The 16302-nt window shown below is 42.9% G+C and overlaps 1 protein-coding gene across 1 annotated transcript in view; it reads left to right on the top strand.

Moving 5' to 3' along the window:
• The window catches only part of DIAPH3 (diaphanous related formin 3), a 1160230-nt gene that overhangs the window by 698846 nt on the left and 445082 nt on the right, over nt 1-16302 (top strand). Inside the window, exon 24 of the mRNA XM_073614238.1 lies at nt 11765-11890. Within this exon, the coding sequence (XP_073470339.1) occupies nt 11765-11890 (126 nt within the window). The remainder of the gene's footprint in view (nt 1-11764; nt 11891-16302) is intronic.

Raw genomic sequence — 16302 nt, 5'->3', positions numbered from 1 at the left:
TCATAACCTGGGAAATCCCGGACTGCCAGTTTATTTCCACCTGTGAAGGACCCATAGCCACCAGCAAGCCCAGGCCAAAGAACTTGCAAAGTGCTGGATGGTAGCCTTGCACTGATAGAGGCTACCGCCCCGTCCCGGGAGAGACTGATATCTTCTGCGTGTGCAGCATTGAGCTCCTCAGATGTGCCTGAGTGCAGAGCACATGCCTAGCCTCCCTCTGTCTGAGCAGCGATTGACTGCTCTGCACACCCGATTAACCAGCAACAGCACTCAGCTTCTCAGATGTGCTGACAGCAGATTACATGCTAAGCCGCCCTCCCTCTGAGCAGCGATCTACTGCACCGCACACCTGCCAAATCAGTCTGACCATCCTCTGGAGTCACGCCAATCCCTGCCTTCAGCAGCCCCACAATCTGTCAACCTTGAGTAACTTCTATATCTCCAGCATGGAGGACGCTCTCTATCTATATGCATAATGTGTATGCCTATCTCACAAAACAGCCCATTGACTATTTAGCTTTAAGACTCTTCAGGTTCCATCATTGCTTGAGTGATCACCACTGATCTAGCCCACTTCATCCTTCACCAGCTGATTTTAGTGACTTTATTATCCACTTACAGTTCTTCCGTAGATATTGCCATGTGAGTGTTTCTGTGTCCTAAACTGTATTTTTGCATATAACACACTTGGTTGATTCTGGGAAATGGAGCAGACAGAGGTCAGGAAAGCGAGTGTATTGCTCTTTACTGAGCTGACACCGCTGCATGCCTTATGTCTGAAGCCCTCTTCCACCATCCCAGGTTTGTCAGTCCATATGCATTAGATACAGCTATAACAAGAGTGGGCTTGTTACCCCACTAGTGCCTTTGCTCTGTGTAGGCCTGTTACCCCACTAGTGCCTTTGCTCTGTGTATCTGTGTGCTTGTGGCAACCTTATCTTTTAATGTTATTTTATTTTCACTGCTTGTAGTCTGCTCACTTTCATGTATTTTGGACCTAATAAAGTTTTTTAAATTGTTGGGAGAAGGCCTCAGATTGCCCAATACCTTTATCCCTTAGAACTACCTGGGTTCCTTCCCATCACCATATTTTCCTCATAATGAATTATGGCACCCTTTGCAGTATTTGCAGTATAATGTGCATTTTTTGACATGTCTCATACAAAACTGTCATCTTTCTTCAAACTTCAGTCAGTTGTTCAGCAAATAATGTTTGATCCCATCAATAATACAGCAAACCACAGAGTCACTTGACAGACTGGGGTGTCGGAGTCAGTTATCAGTGTTGGGTGTCAGTTATTTGTACTTTTTTACATTAACAAATGCAAATTATTAAAAAAAAATATTTTATGTTTCTGTTTTCAGCAATGTGCTAGTTTGCTTGGTATATAATAGACGTCTGTGTTTGCAGAATGTAGGACACCATTTTTCCACAGCTTACTTTTATTTTTCCCCAACACCTGTACTGCAAAAGTCTATTTATACAGACCTGAATTACAGATAAACCACACCAAGACTGCACAGTGCTTTAACCATTCTATCAAGAGTCTTGGTCCTAATGTGAGAGGATAATTCAGATGCACTCACTACTAAGCCTGTGGACTTTTTCCTCTGCAGATACCATCATTAACCTGCCAAACAATAAATTGTCTTATGAGCTTTGTACTATAGCATCCCAGGGAGGAAATATTCTCACTAAGATACATATGATATGCCTAGACCAGAGTCTGCAAGCCCTGCAATGAACAGGTTTATACCAAGCTTGACACTAAATTCACATAAAACATTTCCCCCCAGAAATTCAAGTGTGGTATATTCAGAATCTGTATGTAGTGAGAAACAGCATATTATAGACATGTTGATTTGTATGGTGTTCTTGTGTAACCAACATATCACAAGGATATGATAATCCCATAAAGAATAAGAAATGGTAAGTAACTGACTGCGTTAATGTCAGAAGGTTTGACAGATACTGTAAATGAGTACTTGGATAATCATGGATACAAGAAAAGCCTTCAGTATCTGTGCTTACCTATAAACCATTATTTGTATCACTGTAATAAAAGATTCACATGCTGACCCAGTTGTACTGGCACCAGTTTTTGCTGCTTTCCACAAAGCACACACTGTTGATTCCTTTGTTTACTTTCTTATAAATATTTTATGACCGATAATGTATGTGAAGAATGAAAAAAGGGTAGTACTTAAATTAAAAAAACAGTAAATAATGTCTACACATTTTTATGCACAAATTTTTAGCTGTATAATGTTTGTTGTTTTTTTTTGTTTTTTTTGTTACAGCTTACATTTAACTGTATTATGTAGTTTACCACTGTACCATATGACTAAAATCTGTTTGTTTTTTTGTTTTGTTTTTTTTCCTACAAAATGTTTTCATAAATTTAGTGAAAAAAGCTTGTTAATCACCAGATAAATTAAGTATGTCAGTCATAACCGTACTCCTCAGCCTTTGAAAGTGCTCATATAACATGAATTAGGCCATGCATTTGGTGTGTTTGCTGTCTTGATTCAAACTCAAGAGCTACCATCCTCATCAAGCTTAAAATTATCTAAAAAAAAATGGTATGAAAAAAATCATTAAAACCCCAGTCCATGTAAATACCTGACAGAGATCCTAACTCCTCACCATTCTATTAAAATAATAATAATTATAATAATAATAATTTAACAGTTATGTGAGTTACTAACCAGGAACAGGCATGCAGGTGGTGAAAATGGAGATTTCTGATATGCAAATATTTCCCAGCCTGAGAGTGAATATTGAAACCAGGATGAGAATTAATGTGTTCAACCTGTCACAAAAAATGGAAGGGCAGACTAACTCATTACACTCTACCAACCCATTATAGTCTCCTCTGTACATACCTTATATGACTCCCATCTCCTGACACCCTCCCCAGATGGTGTAGTGATCTGGTAATTTAAAACTTCACTATAACAGCCCTGGAAAATGTATAGTAGCTTATTGCTTGCAATTGCAAGCACTCATTGGTCAGTGTTAGCCACATTAACCAGTTAGAATGACTTATTTGTTCTAAGACAATGTCCTGAAAGAAAGGAGCCTCTAAAGGATTTTCATGGGTCAGTGTGGTCACGTGGCAAGTGAGCGATGGCTGATATGTGGTGACTTTGAAGGAATGCTGCTCTACCCAGTATTCAAGTGACTAGTTAATTAGCTAAGTTAATTCTGTTTCTGGTTACAGTTTGTATTGCTAGGATAATATGATCAGGAGGGGGGGTGTCCTCCTGGTGTATATATTTGTGTGAGTGTGTTCCAATAAACATTCCATGTTCATACCAGCTAGTGTTGTATGTTTGGCTGTAATATCTGAAGGTCCAGACTGGAGGAACCACTGTACTGACGGAAGCACTCAAGCAGAGTGCAACAAGGTTTGGTGGGAGCAGTGGGATCCTTCCTGCAGTCTAGGACATCCAAACCTCCACTGGGATCCAAGGTCCGGATAGCAGAAGAGGAGAGATAGAAACCAGCTGCCATGGAAGAGGAATTCGGAAGGAGGTTGCGAGAGATGAAGATGCAGCACAGGGCATCATTATCAGAGCAGATCCTGCTAGGATGGTATGATTCTATCCGCTGTGAACTCTGGAAGGAAACGCTAGCCCATGAGCAGCACCATCAGGGTAGAATTCTCCCCTCCATCCAGGAAAGGTACTGGTCGCATTTCAGTTTGTGGGTGCTGTTTTTTGGAGAAAAAACACACAAGGAGCAGACAGCTGAGTTAAGCAGGCTGGTCTGGGCATAGATGCAGTTGGATGAGAGCTACAGAGCCATCTGGGGGCATGTATCCCAAGCATGCCCTTGGATCGCGGGTGACAATCCAACGGAAGGCTTTGGCTATGGCGGCCTGGGACTGTTGCACGTGAAGCTTTCAGGGGACCCTAACTTTGGGAGCGATTTGGAGTGTCGGTTGGACGAAATCATGGATTTCAGAGAAGAGATACTGAATGTAACGGAAGTGCACTGGGCACTGGAAGATATAGAGTTTCTGGCCATGCAGGAATGGGAGCTGGAGATCACCTACAGACACTGCAAGACTCAGCACCAGGGCTGGGCTCCCTTTGCCTGGGACTATCCAGATGTACCAGCCAACAGTCCTGAAATCTCGGCTGAAGTTTTAGCAATGGGGCAAAGTAACTGTGCTTTGCCCATCTCCGCCCACAGCTATGGAAGCGGAGGTCTTATGGCGTATGCAGCAAGTGTTGACTGACCTTGACTTACCTGTTTCTGAACAAGATGAGCTTGGATGGAGAAATGTGTCTATCCAAAGACAGTTCAAGCTCTTGGGAGAAGAGGAAGCTGTCCTCATTCCCCAGACATAGATCACAGAAAGCAGAGATTTAATTGACTTCATCAGAGGTGGTTATTGATAAGTCACCTGCCAAAATGTTGGCACTGGGCCCATGGGCCACCAGCCCATGCCCTGGGCTTTTGGCAATTCCAGAGACTGGGGATTTAATAGACTTTTCTGTAGAGGAAGAACCACCTAGCAAATCCCTAGAAGAAGTGCTGGCAGCAAGACAGAGTACTGCAGACCCTTGCTCCACAATTGTGGCATTTTCGGTGGCCCGAAGTGAGAAGGTGGTGGTTCTTCTTCCCCAGTGGATTTCAGAGATGAAGCAGTCATTCCCCCTCCCCAACGATGATTTGTGCACCTGCGAGACAGTACCAGAGAAAGGGCGTCCGAGCAGCAGACTCCGCCCCAGAATGATAGCACCAACCCAGCTGAAGTGCTGGCAACCGGACAGAGGGTTTAAGACCCCTGCCCCACACCTGCGGCAGTTCTGGAGGCCCGGGATGAGGATATGGCGGTCACTCCCGAGCAGCAGATCAGGATCCAGGGGGAGAAGGGAGAGGAGGTTGTTGTCTTCCCTCCCAAACAGTCAGCCAGAGTGGAGGAAACTGTCTTCCCTCCCCAACAGCCGGAATGGATGATGTGAGCGCTGAAGCACTAACCGGGCAAAACACTACTGGCCTCTGCGCACAACAATCCACTTCGCAGGAGCTCCAGGAAGAGAATGTAATCGGCACCTCACAACGGCAGCTTGGGCTGGTGTCGGTGGATGGGCCTGCGATCTCCACTAACAGAAACCCAGCAGAAATGCTGGCAACAGGGCGGAGTGCTACCAAATTCTGCCCAGCACCGGCAACAACTGCAAAGTTCCAGGGAGTCGGGGCAGTTGGCCTCCCTCCTCAGCAACAAGCTGATGTAGTGAAGCTCCTACACCCAGCTGAACCTGGCAACAAGACAAGAGCGCTGCTGGCCTCTGCCCTCCCGTCATTATACAGAGAGCGACAAAAAAACATAAGGTTCTTTGCCTGGCAGATCTTACCTCATACAGCGGACAGAGAATCAAAAATCCCGAACACAGAACAGCAAAAATGTTCAAAAAACTTGAAGTATGGTTGTCTTACCATAGGCCGGCCTTTGCTGGTTATGGTTCTGGAGGTCTCTTCCCCCTCGAGGTCCGCTGAATTTAGAAGATCTGTTGGCCTCCTACCTGGCTGGCCATTTCTGTCCGGGAAAATCTAAGCTTCTCCCTATAAGCATATAATTTCTTTGCGCTTAAAAGCACAAAAAGCTCTCTTATATAATGCCGGGAAAGCGTGCCTCCAAGTAATACAAACAGACGTTGGTATCACCTCAAGCTCAATGTAAAATCCTGAGCAAAATAGCCAAATGGCTTTTATTTATACTAAACACATGGATAACAAAAGAGGCTGCTGACTTCAGAATCAGCCAATCAGACACTTGTATTCATTCAAAAGAACCAGTGACACACATGCATATAATCAAATATAAAAGCAGTAGTGACATGTGCAGATGGTGGTGTGCAAAACCATGCAGCAAGCACATGGCTTTGAACACAACCGTGTGCACACTCCCACGGCTACCAGTGATGCGAGCCGTACTATACCATGGCCCAGTGGGCCATAATATTGTATGGTTATACTATGGTTCCCAAAGTACGCAAACTTGTTTACTTAGGAGTTGAAATGTGGTCGCCATGGAGTGGCCAGGTCCTTGGAGAGACATAAACAGACATCCTTGAAAAAGCAAACAGATCCGCCGTTTCCACGGGAAGGTTTCCGCATCCAATGGTCTTCCACCAGCATCTGTATGTGCGAATACCCTCAAATGAGAGTATTGCAGCAAAACTGACACTGGGGGGCATCTGACAACATACATAAATTAAATTTTCCACAACACCACTAACAAAGGATGGATTTCCTGTGGAATTAAATGGACTACGGTCCCCATTTGTATGCCCCAGGGATGCTTGGCAATCAGCCCAGATCCCCAACAGCATGACAGAGTGAGCCCAGCCACCCTGTCTTCTCTCCAGCGGCTGAAGGGACTCCAGGGGGAAGGACCAGTTTAGACTTCCCTCCAGCAATGGATATGTTCTACAAGAGAGGCAGAGGTTGGCTGGGTGGGTAATGCTCTGTTGGGAACAATTTGTTTGGGGTACTGTGTGGTACAGGCATTGGGGGACTGGAACTACGGACTAACTTCGGAGTCAACATATCTGGGGTCTCCTCCTGTGTTAGTCTGCTTCCAAAGGGGGAGAGATGTGACGTGAGTCACTTTTGGGCAGGGGGGGGCTGGTGAAACCCAAAATCCCTTGGAGAGGTTCGGGAAACCCTTGCTTCAGATCCTCATGCACCTCTTGTGTCTAAGTAACCCTGTGTCTGTTAGGGACATAGGGTGACCAAGAAAATAATGGACATTAAGAATGTGGCTTGGATTACTTAAAATGGAACAGTAATATTTATCCACAATATCTCCCAGGAAATATACAAAGACTATTCCTGGTTTGTTTGATTCTCAACTATACATGTTAATTGAAAGAGCTTGGCCTTTGGAGCCAGTCTGCTACTGCTACTGCCACCTGCTATTGTCTGTTTTAATAAGGTGTCCTGCGTTTATACTTATGATATTGTGGATTGTGTCGTCTGAGCTAGAAGATGGCAAGGCTGACCTGAAAGGTCAAACTTTGGAGTCACCTCGGCTGCTTTAAAGTGACTAGTTAATTAGCTATGTTAAATCTGTTTCTGGTTACAGTTTGTATTGTTAGGGTAGAATGATCAGAATGGGGGGGGGGGGGGTATCCTCCTGGTGTATATATTTGTGTGAGTTTGTTCCAATAAGAATTCCATGTTCCTACAAGCTAGTGTCGGCTAGTGTTGTATGTTTGGCTGTAATATCTGATATCTGATGGTCGAGACTGGAGGAAGCAGTGTACTGACTGAAGCACTCAAGCGGATTGAACTGGGTTTCGATGACAGGTGTCATCCACGAAGGAAGCATCTCCTAAAGTACATGCACAAAAAAGCTCACCTAGAATTTGCCAGGGCCCATGCTGAAAAAGAAGACTACTGGGACTCTGTACTCTGGAGTGATGTGACCAAGATAAATGTTTTTGGAACTGGTGGCTTTAAAACTGTATGGTGTTGCAAAGGTGAGTACAAAGAAAAATGCATGGTGCCTACAGTGAAACATGGTGGTGGCAGTGTCCTCCTGTGGGCCTGCATGAGTGCTGCTGGTGTCAGGGAGCTGCATTTCATTGATGATATCATGAATTCACACATGTACTTGTAGCGCTACCCCTGTAGGAGCCGCTTGAGTTTGTTTGGTCCGTTACTATGCCCTTCAACCCCAGGAATGGTCTCAGCCCCTCTGGCACACCTACCAATAAAGTATGTCTCATTTATTGTGGTGTTCCACTAAGACACAGTTCCAACTGGATTCAACCTTCACTGTTTACTTACTCTAGAGGAGAACGTAAGTGAGTGTCATTCAGCCAAATCCTGAGAGAAAGCAACCCATAGACTCGGTTGAATTAACTCTGGGCAAATTATTAGGTACAAGTAGTGATAACAATTATACTCAGGGTAAAAGAGCAACAAAAAGGAGTTTTGGCAAAGAGATTTCTTCTTACTAGAAACTTTAACTGAAATAACTACCACTACGATGGTGGGAGATGTGTGGAACCCGCTACATACTGCTCTATATTGAAAGAGAAGATGCTACCAACACTCCGTGCCTTTGGTCGTCGTGCACTTTTACATCATGGCAATGATCCAAAACACACATCTAAGGTCACTGTTGAATTTCTGAAGAACAGGGTGAAAGTAATTCAGTGGCCAAGTACTGTATGTCTCCTGATCTGAACCCAATTGAACACCTATGGGGAATTCTGAAGAGACAAGTTGAGCGTCACTCTTCATCCAGCATCCAGGCTCTAAAAGGTTGTTCTTGAAGAATGGAAAAAGAAGATTGATGTTGCAATGTCGCCAACTTGTTCATTCCATGCCTAGAAGACTTGGTGCTGTCCTTAGAAATCATGGAGGTCATACAAAATACTAGATGTTGCTGTTTTTTTTGTGGGGTGTATTCATTTTTGCATCGACTAATTTGAGGAAAACTGAAAATTTTGTAATCCAAGTTATGTTATTAACCTTACTTTCATGTAATGAGCCAAACATTCTATAAAACTCAGTTTTGTCAAAATTTTGGAAATTGTACTTGTGTTCATTGAGATATTGATTAAAATCTTATTTTTCAAAATGCGTGTACTCGCTTATGCTGAGCACTGTGTGTGTATATGTATGTGTGTAATATAAATATATATACACACACAAGCACGACAGCACCTGCAACATTTAGTTCAGTGCCTGTAAAGGAAGCCTGTGCAAAAGTTTTAGCACTTGCTATGAAACGTTTTAAAGTGAGGATGCTTTCAAAAATGATACAATGAAGCGTATCATCTACCGGCAACAACCTAAAAAGTGTATAAACAGAAAAAAGAAAAAAAAAAAGAATCTCCCTGGTACACTTGTACGCTTTTAAGTTTATGCCAGGTTAGCAAGCCCAAATATTTAGAAGAAATAACCACAATTCCTCTGTGGACTTAGGCCTTTTCAGAGACCTCCCTAATGGTAGTGATTGTACTTTTTATCATTGAGTATACATGCATGATTAAATTCTCAACTACCTCTGCAGAAATGTTGCCCAAATCTACAATGAACCTCTACCCTGCTTCACTGTTGCCTGCAGACACTCATTATTGTCCTGCTCTCCAGGCCTTTAATGAACGAACTGCCTTCTAATGCACACCAGCTCTTGTGTGTTTGCACATGGGTGAGTAGCTTGGTCTTGTTTCCACATTTTTTGGTAGTGCTTTTAAGGCTGTAGCTCTTCTATGAATATTAAACAAAATTGAAGTGCAGTACTCACTAATGAAATGGTGAGTGACAATTGTTTTTGGAAAAAATACACTTTTTTGAATGAAAAAATAAGACAACAGTAAAGTTAGCCCAATGTTTTTATATATTGTGAAAAATAATGTTACGCCAAGTAAATTGTTACGCAACATGTCACGCTTCAAAATTACGCCCGCTCGTGGAATGTTGACAAACTTTTACCCTTAAAAATCTCCATAGGTGACATTTAAAAATGTCTACAGGTTACCAGTTTTGAGTTACAGAGGAGGTCTAGTACTAGAATTTCTGCTCTCGCTCTAATGATGACAGCAAAACCCCATGTGTGGTTTGAACACTGCTTTCATATGCAGGCGCGACTTGCGTATGCGTTCGCTTCTGGGCGCTAGTGTGGCGGGATGGGGCACTTTACATTTTTTTTTCCCTATTGATTTTACTTTTCACTTTTTTATTTTTACACTGTCTTTTTTTTTTTTTTTAATTGGGTCACTTTTATTCCTATTACAAGAAATGTAAATATCCCTTGTAATAGAAAAAAACCATGACAGGACCTCTTAAATGTGAGATCTGGGGTCAAAAAGACCTCAGATCTCATATTTACACTAAAATGCAATTTAAAAAAAATACCCCTTTAAGACCATTGGGCGGAAGTGACGTTTGACATTGCTTCCTCCATCCCATGGTGTGGAGCCGACCGGGGGCCATCTTTCCCTCACTCAGCATCCAGCCTGTGAGGAAAGAGGAGCCGGTCGTGTCCACTGCTACCGACAGATCCGGTAAGCGATGGAGAAGACCGAAGTGCGGCTGGGAGGGGGCCTCTCCCACCCCCGATAAAAGTGATCTTGCGGCGAATCCGCCACTGAGACCACTTTTATCTGAAAGCTGACCGCCCGCTGAAGAAGAGGATATTGAGGTTATGGCAGCTATCTGCTACCATAACAACGGTATTCTTCTTCAAACAGCCGCCGTGTAATGATGGCGGGCTGTCAGTAAGTGGTTAAGGAACTTTGTACCATCTCCACACAGGATCTCTGAAGCTCAGACAGAGTGACCATTGCATTCTTGGTCACCTCTCTTACTAAGGCCCTTCTCCACAGTTTGCTGTTTGGTCAGACAAGCAGCTTTCAGAAGAGTTCTGGTTGTGCCAAACTTTTTCCATTTGAGAATTATGGAAGCCATTCTGCTCTTGGGAGCCTTCAGTGCAGCAGAATTTTTTATTGTAGCCTTCCCCAGATCTGTGCCTTGAAATTCAATCTCTGAGCTCTGCAGGCAGTTCCTTTGACCTCATGACCTTTGCTTTGATACAGTATGCATTATCAGCTGTGAGGCCCTTTATAGAAAGGCGTGTGCCTTTCCAAATCATGCCCAATCAATTTAATTTACCACAGGTGCACTCCAAACAAGGTGTAGAAACATCTCAGCAACAATCACGAGAATTGGAAGGCATCTGAGCTAAGATTTTAAGTGTTGTTGCAAAGGGTCTGAATACTTTGTCCAATGTGATATTTTAGTTATTTTTTTTTTTTTTCTTAAAACATTCCCAGACATTTCTAAAATTCTGTTTTCGTGTTGTCATTATGAGATACTAAGTGTAGGCTAATGAGAAATAAAAAAATTATTTAAACGACTGTAGTATCAAGCTGCAACATAACAAAATTGAAAAAAAGTGAAGGGGGTCTGAATACTTTATAAATACTCTGTAGTATATGTAATAATTTAGTATTTGATTGCAAAGTCATTTTTAGGGGACAAAATACTCTTCCTATCCTAATCATTTTGCTTGTCAAGCTTTAATACATTGAAAAGCATTTTTACTTGGCACAGTTTATATCATTTACATTATTTTTGTTTCTGAGGTCTTCTAAATATCACCAGAAAGCAAATTCAAATCTCTTTAGGTTCAAGAGCATATGCAATATATGTACTTGCATAACCTACCACTGCAGTACATAGAGGTGAAACTATTGTGTCAAGCATTTAAATACAGCTCCAGCAAAAACTTTATTTTTTCTTTTTTAAATTATTTTTTTTTAAGATTCAACTGTCTCCCTTCACTTCCTATGCAGTCACATAAAGAAGTAGCACAACATAATTTCAGAAACTTTGAAACTGCTGTAAAAACATTTACACATACTTAACCATTCCCTAATCTATCCAAAACTGGAAGTCATTTTAATATTTTGGAAATGACTCCTGATATATGTAAAATGTTTTTTATATTTACACCGAAAACAGGCAGAACCACCTAGTAGACTTGTTTAGTTGAGGACTTCCTGCAATTGAGGAGGGTAAGCATTTGCCTCAATTTTTTTATTTTACTTCCAGCTCTTCTGCATCAGTGCATAGGTGGAGTTTCTCTTTAACAAACCTTTATTATTTAACATAGTAAAATAAATATCAATATTAATAGTTTTTAATAACCAATGGATTGGCCTTACAATGTATGTCTTCTTCAGTAATGTGTCAGAATTGCTTTTAAAACATTTTTATTGATTTATTTAGTGTCTGCCGAGAATCTGGAGAAGACAATTAAGCACATGGGGCGACAGCTTCAGCAGCTTGAGAAGGATTTGGAGACCTGTCCCCCGTCTGATGATGTACATGACAAGTTTGTGACAAAGATGTCCATATCCTTTTGACAACTACATGCCTTATGTAAGGTTGGCTGAATAAACTGAGAATTTACTTAACATTTTAAATGTGTTCCTGTAACCTCTTTGTGTTTTTTCAGCTTCCATGCTTCCAAAGCTGTAAACAGTTTAACACCAAAAAAGACTGCTTGCTGTGAGTAAAAGGTTTCTTCAAAAGCTGAGGCTTCTAGTTCTGACATAACAGAAGTGGATTGTGTAAAGGTTCTATTGTAAGATGTATTTTGTTTAGTGTAAAAATATTTTTTTATGGTTACTTGTGTGAACATGGAGTCATGCAGCATGTATTTTTGTTTTCTACATGTACAGTGCCTTAAAGTATTCAAACCCCTTGAAATTTTCCACATTTTGTCCTGTTACAACCAAAAACAAATTATTTTATTGGGATTTTATGTGAATAGACCAACAAAAAGTGGTACATAATTGTGAAGTGGAAGGAAAATGATAAATGGTTTCCAATTTGTTTTACAAATAAATATCTGAAAAGTGTGGCGTGCTTTTTCATTCAGCCCCATTTACTCTGATACCCCTAACTAAAATTTAGTGGAACCAATTGCCTTCAGAAGTCCACTTGGGTGTAATTTAATCTTAGTATAAATACAGCTATTCTGTGAAGCCCTCAGAGGTTTGTTGGAGAACCTTGGTGAACAAATAGCATTGTGAAGGCCAAGGAACACACCAGACAGGTCAGGGATAAAGTTGTGGAGAAGTTTAAAGCAGAGTTAGGTTAAAAAAAAAATTTCCAAGCTTTGAACATTTTACAGAGCACTGTTCAATCCATCATTCGAAAATGGAAAGAGTATTGCACAACTGCAAACCTACCAAGACATGGCCGTCCACCTAAATTGACAGACCAGGCAACGGAATCATTAATCAGAGAAGCAGCCAGGAGGCCCATGGTAGCTTTAGAGGAGCTGCAGAGATCCACAGTTTAGGTGGAAAAATCTGTTCACAGGACAACTATTAGCCACGCACTCCACAAATCTGGCCTTTATGGAAGAGTGGTAAGAAGAAAGCCAGTGTTGAAAGAAAGCCATAAGAAGTCCTGTTTGCAGTTTGTGAGAAGCCATGTGGGGGACACAGCAAACATGTAGAAGCAGGTACTCTGTGCAGATGAGACCAAAATTGAACTTTTTGGCCTAAAATCAAAACGCTATGTGTGGCAGAAAACTAACTGCACATTATCCTCAACACACAATCTCCACCGTGAAACATGGTGGCAGCATCATGACCTGTTGGGACGCCTTGAGGACTGGAGTTGAGAAACCCTGATTTATATAAAAGCATATTCATGTGTTAGAATGGCCCGATGTCCAGACCTAAATCCAATTGAGAATTTGTGGCATAACTTTAAAATTGCTGTTCACAGATGCTCTCCATCCAATCTGACAGAACTTGAGCTATTTTTCAAAGAAGAGTGTTAAAAAATGTCACTCTAGATGTGCAAAATAAGTAGAGGCATACCCCAAAAGACTCACAGCTGTCATGAAAGGTGGTTCTACAAGGTATTGACTCAGGGGCTGAATACAAATGCATGCCACACTTTTCAGATATTTATTTGTAAAAAAAATGAAAACCGTTTATCACTTTCCTTCTACTTCACAATTATGTGCCACTTTGTGTTAAAAAAAAAGGCCTTTTCTTTTTCATACATCATGGGACACAGAGTTAGGCTAATATTCATTACCTACTGGGTTATACTTCATCTCCAGGTGAATGGACACTGGTAGACCAAAGGTCTTTAGACAGGAAGTGATCCCCTATATAACCCCTCCCCATACAGGAAGTACTTCAGTTTTTTACCAGTGTCTGCAAGGTGGATGGCACGGTTGTTTGAGCTCTCTGAGCTCCAGGTCTCTAGTCCCACAAATGATTCTTAAATGAATCAACGGATTGACCGATCGGATCCATTTGACACAGGCTCTATATGCTTAGATAAATGATACCAAGCCTAGCAAAGAAGACTCAAGATCCTGCAAGGTTTTACCTGTAATGTGGCCTCCAACGCTGGACACTGCAAAGTGGAATCCTGGACACCATAGTGCTAAGGCATTAGGCATACAGGTCCAAGGGAGTGGACTCCAAACATGAAAAGGGTACCCAGTCCTTGAAAGTCCTCAAATAACAGGAACCCGCCGTGATGGGTGAAGATTGGGCCCTGCGCCTGGGCAGGTAAGTGAAGCCCCTTTACTTATTTGGGGTGTCCCAGTAATTGCAACAATCAGTCAAGGTAGCTAGAGGCTGGACATCTGTGTGTGGTGACCATACGGGGGAGTTTTGGGCTAGCTGTGGGTGTTTGCAAAGTACATCTTTTGCTTGTGCCTGGCTGTTTTTTACCTGTATGATGGCGCACGACGGTGCCCCATTTCGCCTTGGTTCCCCATGGCGCACGTGCATTCGCAAGAGCGCCGCTGTGCTCAGCAGTTTGGCGGCCATGGTGCGCGCGGCTTTGTCGCACATGCACCATAGCCTTTATCTGGGTGCAGGAAGATTCGAGTCATATGTGAATATAGCCATGCCTGTTCGCCGGGACAACGTGCATGCGCATGCATGCAGAGAACATTTCGGTGCACAGCCAGCTTATTTAAGCTGTGTATGCCAAGCATGCGGTGCTTTCCAGAAAGCATCTGTGGGACACAGAGCAGGCTCTAAACCAGTCATTTGGAGCGGTTCATTCCTCCTTACCCGAGTCGCGTGAGTCACCAGGTGTTGCTTGGTAGGCTAAAGGTGCTTAGTAGGATTGTTGCATAGGGGCTTGGTGAGCCCTATGAAAGGGTCTCCCTTCTGAAGTGTGTTAATACTAAACACTGATACTCTCTCTTTTTGTGGCTAGTAAATGTCTTCAAAAAAGAGGAGCAGGACTAACACTAGAGGGAAGGGCACACCTATGTCATCAGTATTTCCTGATGATATTAGTCATATTCCTAGTGTTGTATCCCCTGAAAGACCAGAGGCTTCTGGCCATTCTGAGCCGCTGCTCCTATCTGGCCCTAGCTGGGTTAGAGCACAGGATTGCTTGCATGATTGCCTCCATTCCGCAGAGTGACAATAAGCGTGACAATTCCCCCTCCCTGGAGCCTCCTAGTTTAGAGCAGGAATGTGTTGAGAATGGGGAAGATCTAAAAGCTCAGGATTCTGTGGAGGGCCTGGCAGATGAGTCTGCTTCCGAGCAATCTGGACAAGAAGATATCCAGTTGACGTTTGCCTCTCAGTTGGGGAGGCTTTTGATCCTTTCTCTTACCGAGATGGTTCGTTCTGCCTTTAAGTTGCCTCTTGCAGAGGTTACTTAGCCCCCCCGGTCCTCTTTGTGGTACCCGAGGCCTCCTCAGGCCCCACAGGCTTTCCCCTTACACTCTCTGTTGGAACAGGCGGTGTATGCTGATTGGGAACATCCTGACGGGATTTTTGTTCCTCTTAAGAGGTTTTCCCTTTTATATCCCATGGATGAAAAGTTTGTTAAGAAGTGGAGCCAGCCAACCGTAGATGCAGCAGTCTCTTCCTTTAACAAGAACTTCACTTGTCTGGTAGAAAACGCACAGGGCTTGAAAGACCCTGTTGACAAGAAATTGGAGTCATTGTTAAAAGCTTCCTTTTCTTTGGACAGTTAAGCTATTCAGCCAGCTCTTGCAGCAATTGGTATTTGCCAGTCCGTAAAGGATCAGGTCAGACGGCCTGACAGGCCTCACCGGGAGGATGATCTGGCTGAAAATAAGACAGATATAGACAGATATTCCTTGAGCGCTGTGTTTTGCTGTTGACGTCTTATAGGATTTAATACAGCAGGTTTCTCGTTTGGCTCTCTTGTCTGTACATATGCGCAGACTTTTGTGGCTTAAGAACTGGTCAGCCGAGCTTCTTTATAAAAAGTTATTGTCAGGTTTCCCCTTTCATGGGGAACGTTTTTTTGGTGATCATTTGGACAAGTACTTCCTGTGAAGAAAAGCGAAAGGCGTCCCTCATTTAAAACCTCAGGGACTGCTTCCTCAAGAGTCTCAGCGCCAAGGCATTTCCACAACCAACAGGGCGCTAGAGCCAGGGGCAAGGCCAGGGCCAGAAAAAGTCCTGGGTCCTAAACTCTAAACCTAGCACCAAGCCCTCCTTTTGAGGGGACGCCCCCACTCTATTGCGTGGGGGGAAAGGATGCTGCACTTTGTGGACATTTGGAGAACAATAGTTCAGAACTATATCCCACGGTTACAAGCTGGAGTTGCAGGGTGATTCCCCATCAGAGGTTTCTAAGATCCAGCATTCCCTCGGCTCCTCCAAAAAAGAAACATTGCTTCAAGCACTATATCATTTAGTGCATCAAGGAGTGATTGTAGAGGTTCCTGTATCCGAAAGTGGCATGGGGTTTTACTCAAACCTGTTTACGGTTTAAAAACCAAACGGGGA

This window comes from Aquarana catesbeiana, linkage group LG02, assembly GCF_042186555.1.
Source record: "Aquarana catesbeiana isolate 2022-GZ linkage group LG02, ASM4218655v1, whole genome shotgun sequence".
NCBI classification, from domain to species: domain Eukaryota; kingdom Metazoa; phylum Chordata; class Amphibia; order Anura; family Ranidae; genus Aquarana; species Aquarana catesbeiana.
This window is presented reverse-complemented; position numbering and strand designations above follow the sequence as displayed.